The sequence below is a fragment of the Oryctolagus cuniculus genome, chromosome 1, assembly GCF_051225735.1.
Source record: "Oryctolagus cuniculus isolate XC-2025 breed Fujian yellow rabbit chromosome 1, ASM5122573v1, whole genome shotgun sequence".
In the NCBI taxonomy this organism is placed as follows: domain Eukaryota; kingdom Metazoa; phylum Chordata; class Mammalia; order Lagomorpha; family Leporidae; genus Oryctolagus; species Oryctolagus cuniculus.
In genome coordinates, this window is record NC_142867.1 from 209,614,377 (window position 1) to 209,629,603 (window position 15,227).

The 15,227-nt window shown below is 39.5% G+C and overlaps 1 protein-coding gene across 26 annotated transcripts in view; it reads left to right on the top strand.

The window, feature by feature from the left end:
• The window catches only part of FKTN (fukutin), a 109,630-nt gene that overhangs the window by 41,630 nt on the left and 52,773 nt on the right, over positions 1-15,227 (top strand). For all 26 annotated transcript variants that reach the window (XR_016224660.1, XR_016224662.1, XR_016224654.1 and 23 more), the window contains 2 exons: positions 2,159-2,288; positions 12,995-13,128. Coding sequence is in view for 23 of the 26 variants with exons in the window: in XM_089319000.1 (XP_089175126.1) it covers positions 2,159-2,288; positions 12,995-13,128 (264 nt within the window). In the remaining 3 variants the exon portion in view is untranslated. The remainder of the gene's footprint in view (positions 1-2,158; positions 2,289-12,994; positions 13,129-15,227) is intronic.

Below are 15,227 nucleotides of genomic sequence, written 5' to 3' on the forward strand. Positions count from 1 at the left end.
TCCCTATAAACCTTCTAGGAGTCGTATTCTCTCCTGCTGTATTATACCAACAAAATCACAGGATGTTAGGATATTATAGGCAGAGCAGAGACTTAATTACTTATTCATTTACCCATTCATCCATAGGTAATGTTCACATGTTATATGCTAGGCACCATTCTACATTTGTAGCTACAGTGATGGATAAATGTTGTACCTGCCCTTAAGGAACCATCTGTACAGTCTAGTGAAGATAATGTAAATAAAATCAATAATTAGAATTAAATATAAGAATTACAGGGGCAGGCGTTGTGGTGTGGCAGGTTGAGCCACCGCCTACAATGCTGGCATCCCATGTGGGTACCAGTTCAGGTCCTGGCTGCTCATCTTTTAGTCCAGCTCCCTGCTGATGCATTGGAAGATGGTCCAGATACTTGGGGCCTTGCCACCACGTAGGGGACCCGGAGGAGGCTGCTGACTCTTTGTTTTGGCCTGGTCCAGCCCTGGCTGTTATGGCCATTTGGAGAATGAGCCAATGGATGGAGGATCTCTCTGTCTCTCCCTGTCTTCTCTCTTTGTCTGTGGCCCTGCCTTTCAAATAAATAAAATAAATCTTTAAAAAATAATTTACAGTAAATATATGTATAAGCAGTTACTGCTATAGCTCATTGAGGAAACATTTCATTTGTCTTTGTATTTCTAGTACCAGACATAATTCTCTGCTCTGTAAATGTTAAACTGAATAGAAACAGTGGGAAAATAAATGCACATGTATTCCTGAGAAAATCAGAGATTGTTTCTCAGAGGCCAGATTGGAGACTTGAGATTCTGTAGTCAAGGACAGGGCAGACAAAGGAAACAACAATTATGAAAATGCAGAGGCTTGAAAAGTTGTGGTATATTTAAGGAGTTAATGTTTTATTATTCTGATAGCAAGTGTGGGGAAATACAGGGACGAGGCTGGACCCATAATCAGGGACCAGAACACAATGTGCTTTGCCTTCTTACTGATGCTCCAAAGGCCGAGTAGATTTTGTCATTAGGTAGTGAAATATCACTGTAGAATTTGTAGAGCTTTCAGGACCGGTGCTGTGGTACAGTGGGTTAAAGTTCCAGCCTGCAGTGCCATCATCCCATATGGGTGCCAGTTCAAGTCCTGGCTGCTCCTCTTCCAAGCCAGCTCTCTGCTATGTCCTGGGAAAGCAGTAGAAGATGGCCTAAGTCCTTGGGCCCTGCACCCGCATGGGAGACCTGGAAGGTCTCCGATTCCCGGATCGGCTCAGCTCTGGCTGTTGCAGTCATTTGGGGAGTGAACCAGCGGAATGGAAGACCTCTCTCTGGTTGTACCTCTCTGTAACTCTGCCTTTCAAATAATTAAAATAATTCTTAAAAAAAAAAAGAATTTGTGGTGCTTTCATCAGTTCTAGAACACTCTAATAATGAAGAAAATCAGAAAACTAAAGACTAAATAAATGATAATATTTGTATAAAATGTCATAATCCACAAGGCATTTTCTCCTTACATCTTCACAGCAGTCCTACAGAGTATAATTACTATCCCTAAATTAGAGAAGGAAATTAGATCTAAAAGAGGTTTGCTTATTCTTTCCTTCTCTCATTCATTCAAAAATATTCATGCACTATTCTGGTTACTGGTGATATAATGATAAATAAAATGAAGTCACTTTCCTCATAGAGCTTATAGTCTTCTAATATGCCTGCCCAGGTTCACAACTAAAGGAAAATTGAGCTAGTTTGAATGTAGGTATGCAAATCAAAAGTTATAGGTTCTTTCAGCTGTACCACGGTCTCTGGAGACCAATAGCATCAGTGAATGATGAAGACAACATTGAATTAGTTTTGCTTCAGCTATGCTTCAGCTCCCATAATTAGCCTCTTTTCCCCTGCCTGTCGGACTTGCTAAATTGTGAAGTGAAGGAGGAAGCCAATAAATGCATACATTTCATGCTTTTGACTTAGCTCTCCCAGCATCTACTCCTATATTCTTATTTTAATGTGTGATTAAGTTATAAAACTTGATTTTTATACTAGGAAAGAGATAGAATGTGGGGATAATTTTCAGATTTAATTCAGATGTCAGAAATGTTTCTAGCAACTTAGACATGGCTGTAATAGCTGACCTTTTTTCCTTTTTTTTTTTTTTTTTTTTAATCTGTAGCAGTACCTTGATGAGAACACTGTGGAAGCTATGGCCTTTAGGAAGAATGCAAAAGAATTATTGCAGCTAGCAGCCAAAACACTAAACAACTTGGGAGTACGATTCTGGCTGAGCAGTGGAACTTGTCTAGGTAAAATTCTGTTGCCTCACATTTGTCTTTTTGTCACTCATCATCTAGCTTTAGGGTTGACTAAGATGATTTCAGTAAAAATTGAAGTATCATATTTGTAGACACAATTAACAATGCATGGAGCAAAGATCTATTAATTTCTTTAAAGACATTAATTTCAAGAATATGACAGACTATTAAGAAAGCCACCCCTTGTTTACTAAAAAATAAGTAATGTGTATAAAAATTATATCAGAACATGCAGACTATAGTTCATTCTCTGGTAGTTCTGGAGTTAGCATTTTATTATTTCTATACCAAAGATTATTATTGTCTTTCTTTAAAAAGTGTATTCTCTTTCTTTACTTATACATTGTGCAAATTGCTTGCATTTCACCAAAAGTTTCTAAAGAGAGGGGATTGAAAACCTTTTCATAAGGTCTTCCATAAACCTTTTTCAGGTTGGTAGTCTCACTCATTACATTTCACTGTTCATCTGAGATGGGGAAATGCAGACATGTCTATAGTCCGTAGGAAAGTTGTCATTAGAATCTGAAGGATTTCTGGCTCTCTCTCTACTATTCATTAAATCAAACTTCTTTGAAATTTAAAATTATTTAGAATCTTAAATTTAGTCCTGTTTTTATGTGTCCTTTTCATTACAGCACTAGTTGATTATAACTGTATTTGTTCTTTCTTGATTGTAACGAAACATAATTAAATAAAATATAATTCAGCAGCCACTTTATTTTTTTCACACACATTCTTTATTTTTTTTCCCAGTAACCTTTTTTTTAAGGTATACCAACTTCATGTATTTCATAAATACACCCTTAGGAACGTAGTGATTCTTCCCAACATACCTGCCCTCCCACCTACACTCCTGACCCTCTTCATCCTCCATCTCCTTATTCCTATTCACTAAGATCTATTTTCAATTAACTTTATACACATAAGATTAAGATTAACTCTGTATTAAGTAAAGAGTTCAACAAATAGTGTGAAAAAAAAAAACTGTTCCTCAACAGTTGCGACAAGGGCTATTCAAAGTCATCACGTCTCAAAGTGTCTTCAAAGTGTCAATTTCAAGTCTATCAATTACTTTTTAGTTGCTCTGTTAGTTACCACTTATCAGGGAGAACATATGGTATTTGTCCTTTTGGGGCTGGCGTATTTCACTAAGTATAATGTTTTCCAGTTTCATCCATTTGGTTACAAATGACAAGATTTGTTTATTATTTTTTATCATTGTGTAGTATTCTTTTTTTTTTTTAACTTTTATTTAATGAATATAAATTTCCAAAGTACGATTTATGGATTACAATGGCTTCCCCCACATACCGTCCCTCCCACCCACTACCCTCCCCTTTCCCACTCCCTCTCCCCTTCCATTCACATCAAGATTCATTTTCGATTATCTTAATATACAGAAGATCAGCTTAGTATACATTAAGTAAGGATTTCAACAGTTTGCTCTCACACAGAAACATAAAGTGAAAAATAATAGATGATTTTTTTAAATGATGATGAAATCAGATCAGACCTATTGTCATGTTTAATCCCAGTGAGAGTCAAGTTGGGAGTTGATAATTTCTTTTTTTTTTTTTTTTTTTACAGAGGATCAGTTTAGTATACATTAAGTAAAGATTTCAACAGTTTGCACCCCCATAAAAACATAAAGTGAAATATATTGTTTGAGTACTCGTTATAGCATTAAATCTCAATACACAGCACATTGAGGACAGAGATCCTACATGAGGAGTAAGTGCACAGTGACTCCTGTTGTTGACTTTACCAATTGACACTCCTGTCTATGGCATCAGTAATCTCCCTATGCACCAGTCATGAGTTTCCAAGGCTATGGAAGCCCTCTGAGTTCTCCGATTCTTATCTTGTTTAGACAAGGTCATAGTCAAAGTGGAGGTTCTCTCCTCCCTTTAGAGAAAGGTACCTCCTTCTTTGAAGACCTGTTCTTTCCACTGGGATCTCACTCGCAGAGATCTTTTGCCAGAGTGTCTTGGCTTTCCATGCCTGAAATACTCCCATGGGCTTTTCAGCCAGATCCGAATGCCTTTAGGGCTGATTCTGAGGCCAGAGTGCTATTTAGGACATCTGCCATTCTATGAGTCTGCTGAGTATCTCACTTCCCATGTTGGATCACTCTCCCCTTTATTTATTCCATCGGTTAGTGTTAGCAGGTACTAGACTTGTTTATGTGCTCCCTTTGACTCTTAGTCCTTTCATTATGATCAATTGTGAACTGAAATTGATCACTTGGACTAGTGAGATGGCATTGGTACATGCCACCTTGATGGGATTGAATTGGAATTGTGTAGTATTCTTTATCAGTTGTGTAGTTTGCAAATACTTTCTCCCGTTCTGTGGGTCGCCTCTTCATTTAGCTGAGTGTTTCTTTTGCAGTGCAGAGCTTCTCAATTTGATGTAATCCCATTTGTCAGTTTTGGCTTTGCCTGTGCATCTGGTGTCTCTAGGAACTCTGCCTCTGCCAATGTCTTACAGGATTTCCTCAGTGTTCTCTAATAATTTAATGGTATGGGGCTGGCACTGTGGCGCAGCGGTTTAATGCCCTGGCCTGAAGCGCTGGTATCCCATATGGGTGCTGGTTTGAGACTTGGCTGCTCCACTTCCGATCCAGCTCTCTGCTATGGCCTGGAAAAGCAGTAGAAGACAGCCCAAATCCTTGGGCCCCTGCACCCACATGGGAGACCTGAAAGAAGCTCCTGGCTCCTGTCCTGCGACCAACTGAAGAGTGAACCATCAGATAGAAGATCTCTCTCTCTCTCTCTGCCTCTCCTCTCTCTGTGTAGCTCTGACTTTCAAATAAATGAATAAATCTTTAAAAAATAATTTGAAGGTATTAGGTCATAGATTTGTGTCTTTAATCCATTTTGTGTAGATTTTTGTATAAGGTTTAAGGTAGGGGTCTTGCTTCATACTTAGGCATGTGGAAATCCAGTTTTCTCAGCACTGTTTGTTGAAGAGACTGTCCTTGCTTATAGGGATGGATTTTAGCTCCTTTGTCAAAGATAAGTTGGTTGTAGATGCATAGGTTGATTTCTGGAGATTCTATTCTGTTCATTTGATGTGTCCATCTATTTTTGTACCAGTACCAGGCTATTTTGATTATAACTTACATCTTGAAATCTGGTATTGTGATGTCTCCAGCTTTGTTTTTGTTGTATAAGATTGCTTTAGCTATTGGAGGTCTTATGTGTTTCCATATGAATTTCAGCATCATTTTCTCTATATCTGAGAATAGTGCCCTTAGTATTTTCATTGATGTTTTATTGAATCTATAAACTGCTTTTGGTAGTATGGACATTTTTGATGATACTGAGTCTTCAAATCCATGAACATGGAAGATTTTTTAATTTTTTTGTGTGTGTCTTCTTCTATTTAATGTTTTGTAATTCTCATTGTAAAGATCTTTGATGTCCTTGGTTAAATTTATTCCAAGGTATTAAATTATTTTTTGTAGCTATTGTGAATGGGATTGATCTTAGAAGTTGTTTTTCAGGGCCGGCGCCGTGGCTCAATAGGCTAATCCTCCACCTTGCGGCGCCGGCACACCGGGTTCTAGTCCCGGTCGGGGCGCCGGATTCTGTCCCGGTTGCCCCTCTTCCAGGCCAGCTCTCTGCTATGGCCAGGGAGTGCAGTGGAGGATGGCTCAGGTGCTTGGGCCCTGCACCCCATGGGAGACCAGGAAAAGCACCTGGATCCTGGCTCCTGCCATCGGATCAGCGCGGTGCGCCGGCTGCAGCGGCGGCCATTGGAGGGTGAACCAACGGCAAAGGAAGACCTTTCTCTCTCTGTCTCTCTCTCTCACTGTCCACTCTGCCTGTCAAAAAAATAAAAAAAAAAAAAAAATAAAAAAAAAAAAGAAGTTGTTTTTCAGCCATGGCATTATTTGTTTATATAAAGGCTATTGATTTTTTGTGTGTTAATTTTATATCCTGCCACTTTACCAAACTCTTTTATGAGTTCCAGTGGTCTCTTGGTGTAGTCTTTTGGATCTCCTATATATAGAATCATGTGATCTGCAGCCGGCGCTGTGGCTCAATAGGCTAATCCTCCACCTGCAGCGCCGGCGCACCAGGTTCTAGGCCTAGTCAGGGCGCCGGTTCTGTCCCGGTTGCTCCTCTTCCTGTCCAAGTCTCTGCTATGGCCCGGGAGTGCAGTGGAGGATGGCCCAAGTGCTTGGGCTCTGCACCCGCATGGGAGACCAGGAGAAGCACCTGGCTCCTGGCTTCAGATCAGCACAGTGCGCTGGCCGCAGCGGCCATTGGGGGGTGAACCAACGGAAAAAGGAAGACCTTTCTCTCTGTGTCTGTCTCCCACTGTCCACTCTCCCTGTCAAAAAAAAAAAAAAAAAAAAGAATCATGTGATCTGCAAATAGGGATAGTTTGAATTCCTCCTTCTCAATTTGTATCCCTTTGATTTCTTTTTCTTGCCTAATGGCTCTGGCTAAAACTTCCAGGACTGTATTGAATAGCAGTGGTGAGAGTGGGCATCCTTGTTTGGTTCCAGCTCTTTGTGGGAATGCTTCCAACTTTTCCTCACTCAACATGATGCTGGCCGTGGGTTTGTCATAAATTGCCTTGATTGTGTTGAGGAATGCTCCTTCTATACCCAATTTACTTAGAGTTTTCATTATGAAAGAGTGTTGTGTTTTATCAAATGCTTTCTCTGCATCAGTTGAGATAATCTTATGGTTTTTGTTCTTGCCTTTATTAATGTGATGTATCACAGTGATTGATTTGCAAGTGTTGACCCATCCCTGCATTACCAGGGATAAATCCCACTTGGTCTGGGTGAATGATCTTTCTGATGTGTTGTTGAATTGGATTGGCTAGTATTTTGTTGAGGATTATTGTGTCTGTGTTCATTGGGGAAATTGGTCTGTAGTTCTCTTTCTCTGTTACATCTTTTTCAGGTTTAGGAATTAGGTGATGCTGGCTTCATAGAAGGAGTTTGGGAGGGCTCCATCTGTTTCAGTTGTTTTGAATAGCTTGAGAATTGGAGTCAGTTTCTGTCTTGTTAATGGTCTGTTTAGGTTTTCTATGTATTCATGTCTCAATTTAGGTAGGTAGTATGTGTCCAGGAATATATCCATTTCTTCTAGGTTTCCCAATTTGTTGGCATACAGTTCTTTGTAGTAATTCTTGATGATTCTTTTTATTTCTATGGTATCTCTTGTCACATTTCCTTTATCATCTCTGATTTTGTTGATTTGGGTCTTCTTCCTCTTTTTTTGGTTAGTTTGGCCAATGATGTGTCAATTTTGTTTATTTTTTCAAAAAACCAATTCTTCATTTTGCTGATTTTTTGTATTGCTCTTTTGGTTTCAATTTTGTTGATTTCTTCTCTAATTTTAATTATTTCTTTTTTTTACTAGTTTTTGGTTTGGTTTGCTGTTGTTTTTCTAAATCCTTGAGATGCATCGATAGCTCATTTATTTGGTGCCTTTCCAATTTCTTAATGTAGGCACCAATTTTATAAACTTACCTGTTAACACTGTGTTTGCTGTATCCTATCTGTTTTGATATGTTGTATTGTCATCTTTATTCATTTTGAGAAATCTTTTGATTTCTTCAATAACTCACTTCTTTCAAGAGCATGTTGTTCAGTCTCCATGTGTTTGCATATGTTCTAGAGATTCTTGAGTTGTTGATGTCCAGCTTCATTCCATTGTGATCAGAGAAGATGCATGGTATGATTGCAGTTTTTTTTTTTTTTTTAATTTGCTGAGACTTGTTTTATGGCCCAGCATGTGGTCTATCCTAGAGAAAGTTCCATGCACTGGTGAGAAGAATGTATATTCTGCAGCTGTGGGATGAAAAATTTTGTAGATATCCAGTAGGTCCATTTGGTGTATAGTGTTGATTAACTGTTGTTTTCTTGCTGATTTTATGTCTGGTTGATCTGTCCATTGCTGAAAGTGGGATTTTGAAGTCCCTTATTACTATTGTATTGGTGTCTGTGTCTTCCTTTAGATCCCTTAACATTTCTTTTAAATAGACAGATGCCCTGTAATTAGGTACAGATATGTTTATCATAGTCACATCTTTCCGTTGAATTGATCCTTTAATCATTACATTGTGCCCTTCTTCGTCTCTTTTAACAGTTTTTGTGTTGTCTGTTTTATCTGATATTAGGTAGCTATACCAGCTCCTTTTTGGTTTTTAAGTAGCATGGAATATCTTTCCATCCTTTACTTTCAGTCTGCGTGCATCTTTGTTGGTGAGATGTGTTTCTTATAGGGAGCAAATAGATGGGTTTTGTTTTTTAATCCACTCAGCCAGTCTGTATCTTTTAACTGGAGACTTGATGCCATTTACATTCAAGGTGATTATTGATAAGTAACAACTTGGTCCTGCCGCTTTTCTGTAAATACCCCTATTGTTTACTTTGTGTTTCCTTTGTACTTTTACTGGGAGGTTTTCTGTCTTCACCTTCTTTCATAGTGATGATCATGTTTCTGTGTTTCTGTATGTAGCACATCCTTATGCATCTTTAAGACTGGATGAGTGGTGACAAATTCTTGCAGTTTCTATTTGTGATGGAAGGTGTTTATTTCACCTTCATCCATACATGAGAATTTTTCAGGGTATAGTATTCTGGGTTGACAATTTTTTTCTCTTAAGACTTAGAAAATGTATTGCTGTTCTCTCCAGCCTTTAGGGTTTCTGATAAGAAGTCAGCTATGAATCTAATTTGAGATCTTCTGAAAGTAATCTGGCATTTCTGTTGGGCACACTTTAGAAGTTTTTCTGTGTTTTACTGTGGAGTGTTTGACTACAATGTGTTGTGATAAAGACCTTTTCTGGTCATGTCTATTAGGAATTCTATGTGCTTCCTGTACTTGGATGTCCTTTCTCCAAGTTACGGAATTTTCCTGTAACTATTTCACTAGAAGGCCTTCTAACCTTTCTTTCTACCCCTTCAAGAACTCCTAAGACCCATATGTTGGGTCATTTTGATAGTATCCCATAAATCTGCAACATATTTTTAAGATTTCTAATTTCTTTTTTTTTTTTTTTTGGTCTGACTGTAAAATTTCCAAAGATTTGTTTTCTAACTTGGATATTCTTTCTTTTGCCTCACTGAGTGTGTTGTTGCTTTCCACCACATAATTTATTTGATCTATTGAATTCTTCATTTCCAATATTTCATTTTGATTTCTCTTTAAAATCTGAATTTCATGGGAAGAATTTTCATTCATGTCATGTATGGTTTTCTTTAATTTGTCAATTTGCTTCCAATTACTTCTAAGTGATCCTACAATCAATTTTTAAATTCCATTTCCAGCAGTTCTTTAGTCTCTTCATTTCTCATTCTAGTATTGAAGTGTTTTTGTGTTCCTTTGGGAGTGTCATATTGTCTTCCTTTTTCTTGTTTCTTGAATGCCTTTGTTTTAGGCATTTGTGGAGATAATTGTTTTTGTTTTTTTGTTTTTGTTTTTCCTGTGATGGCTTTTGTCTTTGGACTATGCCTCTATGGCTTAATGGAGTGTCTGCTCTTTTCAGTGAATATCCAGAGGCATGTGCTGAGTCTAAGATGAGGGGAGTATCCAAGGTGACACCCAATCTGGGTGTGGTAAATCTCTCTTTTTTTTAATCAGAGAGGAGGTTTGTTCATCTCTGTTGTAGTCTGATGCTCACCGCCTCTCCTCCAAGGAGACCATTACCTGGACACTAGCCCTGGTAGATACAGTATTCATCTGCACTGCCACAAGAACCACAAAAGGAACTGTGCAGTCCTCAGTGTGAGCATGGATCCCATAGCAGTGACCCTCACAGGGAACCAGGGAGCCCTGAGCACATGGAGCTGCTCACAGTGACTCCTTAGAGATCCAGCCACACTGCACCCTCCCACACACCCACAGTGTTTGCACAGTCCCAGCACACAAGGCTCCCACAGTTGTGAACACCTAGCTCCTTGTCAGTGCTCCCAGCCAGACTCAGGCATCTCCTCTCGGCTGGTTGCTGGGTGCGTGGACCCAAGCTGGCACAGTTCTTACGTGTGTCCAAAATGGCACCTGCCCTCTCTCAGTTAGTTACAGGACGCCAGTGCCAGGTGGTCAGGGAGAAACTCTCCCTCCCCCCTTTTTCACTCTAAGTTGACAAGTACACTGTCCCAAACAGGGCTCCAAGCTGGACTCATGCCAGGCTCTTCCCTCAGCTTTATCACCAGTGGCTTGAGCTACTGCAGTCTGATCTCACTTCCCTCTCCAAAGCTGGTGCTGAGGCTCTCAGCTGCTGAGGTCCTGAGTTGTGCGTGTCCACAGACTCCACATAGACCTGCAGTGTCCCTCTAATTTGTGTGGAGTTTCCTCTGCAGTTTTCTCCCTAACTCTTCCCTGAGATTGCACTCTCTCCACTTTTTTTCAACTATCTTCCCCTAGACTAGAGCAATAAGCTCCCTCCCTACTCTGCCATCTTGGAATCAGTCCAGCTGCTGCTTTTTTATAAGGTTACCATAAAATTTATCATCTAACTCAAGAGATATTTTAGAGTGAAAGGAAGTTCCATTAATAATTGCCTTTAGGAGTAGATTGGTCCAGCAATTAAAACACCAATGAGGCCCACATTGAAATACCTAAGGTTCCATGCTTCACTTCCATCTTCTGACTTCTGATTCCTGCCATTGCAGACCCTGGGATGGAGCAGTGATGGCTCAAGTAATTGTATTCCTGCCACCCACATGGGATACCTGAATTGTGTTCCTGGCTCCTCGCTTCAGTCCCAGCCCAGCCTAGGATATCCTGGGCAGTAGGGGAGTGAACCAGCAAGCCAAAAAATGAATACATGTCACATATTTCTGTGATACTTGGCTAAGGTTTAACTTTTTTTTTTTTTTTTTTTTTGCAGGCAGAGTGGACAGTGAGAGAGAGAGACAGAGAGAAAGATCTTCCTTTTGCCGTTGGTTCACCCTCCAATGGCCACTGCAGCCGGCGCGCTGCGGCCGGCGCACTGCGCTGCTCCAAAGGCAGGAGCCAGGTGCTTCTCCTGGTCTCCCATGGGGTACAGGGCCCAAGCACTTGGGTCATCCTCCACTGCACTTCCGGGCCATAGCAGAGAGCTGGCCTGGAAGGGGGGCAACTGGGACAGAATCCGGCACCCCGACCGGGACTAGAACCCGGTGTGCCGGCGCCGCTAGGTGGAGGATTAGCCTATTGAGCCGCAATGCTGGCAAGGTTTAACTTCTTAGAACAAGATTGTTTTATAGTTGGCATCATCAAAAATACTTTTTGGCTGGCGCCGTGGCTCACTAGGCTAATCCTCTGCCTTGCAGCACTGGCACACCGGGTTCTAGTCCCGGTCGGGGCGCCGGATTCTGTCCCAGTTGCCCCCTTCCAGGCCAGCTCTCTGCTGTGGCCAGGGAGTACAGTGGAGGATGACCCATGTGCTTGGGCCCTGCACCCCATGGGAGACCAGGAAAAGTACCTGGCTCCTGCCATTGGATCACAGCGGCCATTGGAGGGTGAACCAATGGCAAAAGGAAGTCCTTTCTCTCTGTCTCTCACTGTCCACTCTGCCTGTCAAAAACAAACAAACAAACAAACAAACAAAAAAACAAACTTCATGGTTTTCTTGATTTAAGGGCATTTATGAAATGAGGCAGTTAGATGATATTTAAAGGCTCTTCTGTTTTTAACAGTTTGTAAATTTTTGATAGAATTCTTCTACAATTCCAAGTAATATTGCATGATAATGATGCCCATAAGAATAATTATAGGCCATCAATATTTTTTGGCAGTATGTTGAAAATTGAAGCTGACACTGCTTTTTTATGTGACCCATCAGATATGAGCTATTCAGAACTATTATATTTTATAAATTATTGGCTCAGTAAAGGCATAGTACTTAAGCAAAATAATTTAAAATTTTTAGCATATCTAAACAGTAGTTGATATCACTAGAGGCTAATGATTAAACTTTCCAAATAAATTTTTTAAATGGATGGCCAAGTTAGCATTATTAAAGCTAATAGTTATTTAGCAGTTAAAATTGGTCATGTAAGTTTTTGAGGAAACTGAGTGCTCAGTCCAGTAAAGACAAATAAGTAGGTAGAAATGTACGTAGGTAGGTATATAGGCTTAGACCAGTAAAGATTGATAGGTAGGTCAGTTGATTGGTAGGTAGGTTGACAGTAGATAGATAGATCTTCAAAAAGTGACTCCTATAACCATGTCTTTTAGTTTGGGATTTCATTTTTTATTTTGATTTTATTTATTTGAAAGATGTCTTTTATTTATTTGAAAGGTGGAGTTACAGAGAGAATTAGAGAAAGAGAGAGATAAAGACAGAGAGAGAGAGAGAGTCTTCCATCTGCTGACTCACTCTCCAAATGGCTGAGCCGATCCGAAGCAAGGAGCTTAGAGCTTTTTCTGGCTCTCCCATGTGGGTACAGGGGCCCAAGGACTTGGACCATCTCTGCAGCTTTCCCAAGCACATTAGCAGGGAGTTGGATCAGAAGTGGAGCAGCTGAAACTCAATCCGGTGTCCATATGGGAAGCCAGTGCTGCAGGCTATGGTTTTAACCTACTGCACCAAAGTACTGGCCCCAGATTTTTTTAAAAAAATAATTTTGGTAAAGTTTCCTAAATATAATCCTATGAAATAAACCCATTTATACAAAGATCATTCATTTTGTAATGACTAATTTTTTCCAAACCTAATTTAAATTTTTTTTTTATTTTTAGGATGGTATCGGCAGTGCAACGTTATTCCTTATAGTAAAGACGTTGACCTAGGAATTTTTATAGAAGATTACAAATCTGACATTATTTTAGCATTTCAGGATGCAGGACTTCAACTCAAACACAAGTTTGGGAAGGTCAGTAACAAAAAATTGGCTTTATTTCATAAGTAATGTGTCTCAGTTGTAAAATTTGTATTAAGCAATTCAGACATGGTTGAGAACACTGTATATATATCATTTTATCTCTCAGTACTGGCCAGGATGGGTTTAGCAGGCGCTTATTACCACTTGGGATTTCTGTCCTATTTTAGGAAATCCTAGAACATCTGGCTTTCTGTTGATGATGAAGAAGGAAGGATCTTAGACTCTCAGAGAAGAATTTACTACCATTATACTAGACAGTATTCTATTGAATTAATATAACATCAATTAATATAATAAAAATTCCACCAACGTATCTAAAGTCACATTGTTTCCTATAAAGTATTTAATTTTGTGTGTCCTTAGGCATAGAGGTCATTATCAATATGAAACATTCCTTTGATTGCTAAAGAGTGAAAATATTCAATCATTATAAACAGGTACTTCAGTCTCTTGTTGATCTTATCATAGAGTATAACAGTTTTCTCGGTCGTTTGGCCTAGATGAAATTTCACAGCAATCTGATTTCTGTACCCACAGCCCATGATCCTTTACAGTCATCTTGATGTTAATTTGCTTGTTCCCAGGGAGATGTTATCCTTCCAAGCTAATAGAAGTGTGTTTAGCCACTGGATAATTATATCTCCTGTGATAAATAATTATTCTATTTTACTAAGGAATTTTGCTAAAATGTATTCCTGAGGTCAAAGTTAAAGCGTTAGAGCTCTAGTCATTCAGTGAGCTCGCACTGATCATAGCACTGTGTGTTTGGCACTGAGCGCCACATCTGGGACTCAACAAGGAATAAATTACAATTCTTACTCTTGAGGAGCTCACTGTCTAATTGGGAGGAAAAAACCCACATAAGTGATTATTATATGATTAGTGCTGTAACAGACAGATGCACTGAGTCCAGCGGGAGCATAAATATTTGAAGGATTCTTTTCTTTAGGGAAATTATTTTTTCCCCTGAATCTTAGCTTTTTATTTCTTATTTTTTTCATGCCTTAGAGTGTGTCAGAATGTTCATGGAAAAATAGGATTAACAGATAACTACTTTGGTGCAAAGAGGTTTTGAAATCTCTGCAGTTTTTTCATAATATGCATTTCCCATGAATTTTTGAAGATTCCTTCAAATGTATGGAAATCGAAATCTTTTGCACCAAATTAACTTATATTTAAAGTTTATTCATTTCTATCTATCTGAAAGGCAGAGTGACGAGACATATGGAGAGATGGAGAGAGAGAAAGAAAAAGAGGGAGAAAGATCACCATCAAATAGTTACTCCCTGTATGCCCACAACTGCCTGGGCTGGGCAAACCAAAGCCAGAAACTGAGAACTCAGTCTGGGTCTCTCACATGGGTGGCAAGGACCCAAGCACTTGACCCATCATCTACTACCTGTCAGGGTGCCAACTCGCAAAAAACCGGATCAGAAATGGAGGCAGGACTTGAACCCAGGCACTCTGATTTGGTTGCATATGTACCAAGTGACAGCCTAACTCATTGTGCCACAATACCTGCCTCTTATCTTTTTATTCCACTTTTCATGAACTTTCTGAAGTACTGTCATATATAATGCAATGAGCTAGTATATGTATATGATGATGTATAATATGACTTTACTTAAAGTATTTATTTATCATGATGAGAGACTTATTTCCTAATATTTTTACTTGTTGATTAAAGGGATTAACTTTTCTTTGATTCCTTTCCTTATTTAGTTGGAAAGAGGCTCTGGAACAAGATGTTTCTACTCTCTCTGCAGAGTAATAACTACTACAAGTCATTTACTCTGAGTTGTCATCAATTATAAGAAGCAACATTATTTTATGTGCATTTAAGAAACTAAATGATGGCATGTGGCTGATGTATCCCAATCTCAGAAGTGCTCCAACTTGAAAAAATGTATCTTAGGGGCCGGCACCATGGCTCACTTGGTTAATCCTCCACCTGTGGCACCGGCATCCCATATGGGCACCGGGTTCTAGTCCCAGCTGCTCCTCCTCCAGTCCAGCTCTCTGCTGTGGCCCGGGAAGGCAGTGGAGGATGGTCCAACTGCTTGGGCTCCTACACCTGTATGGGAGACCAG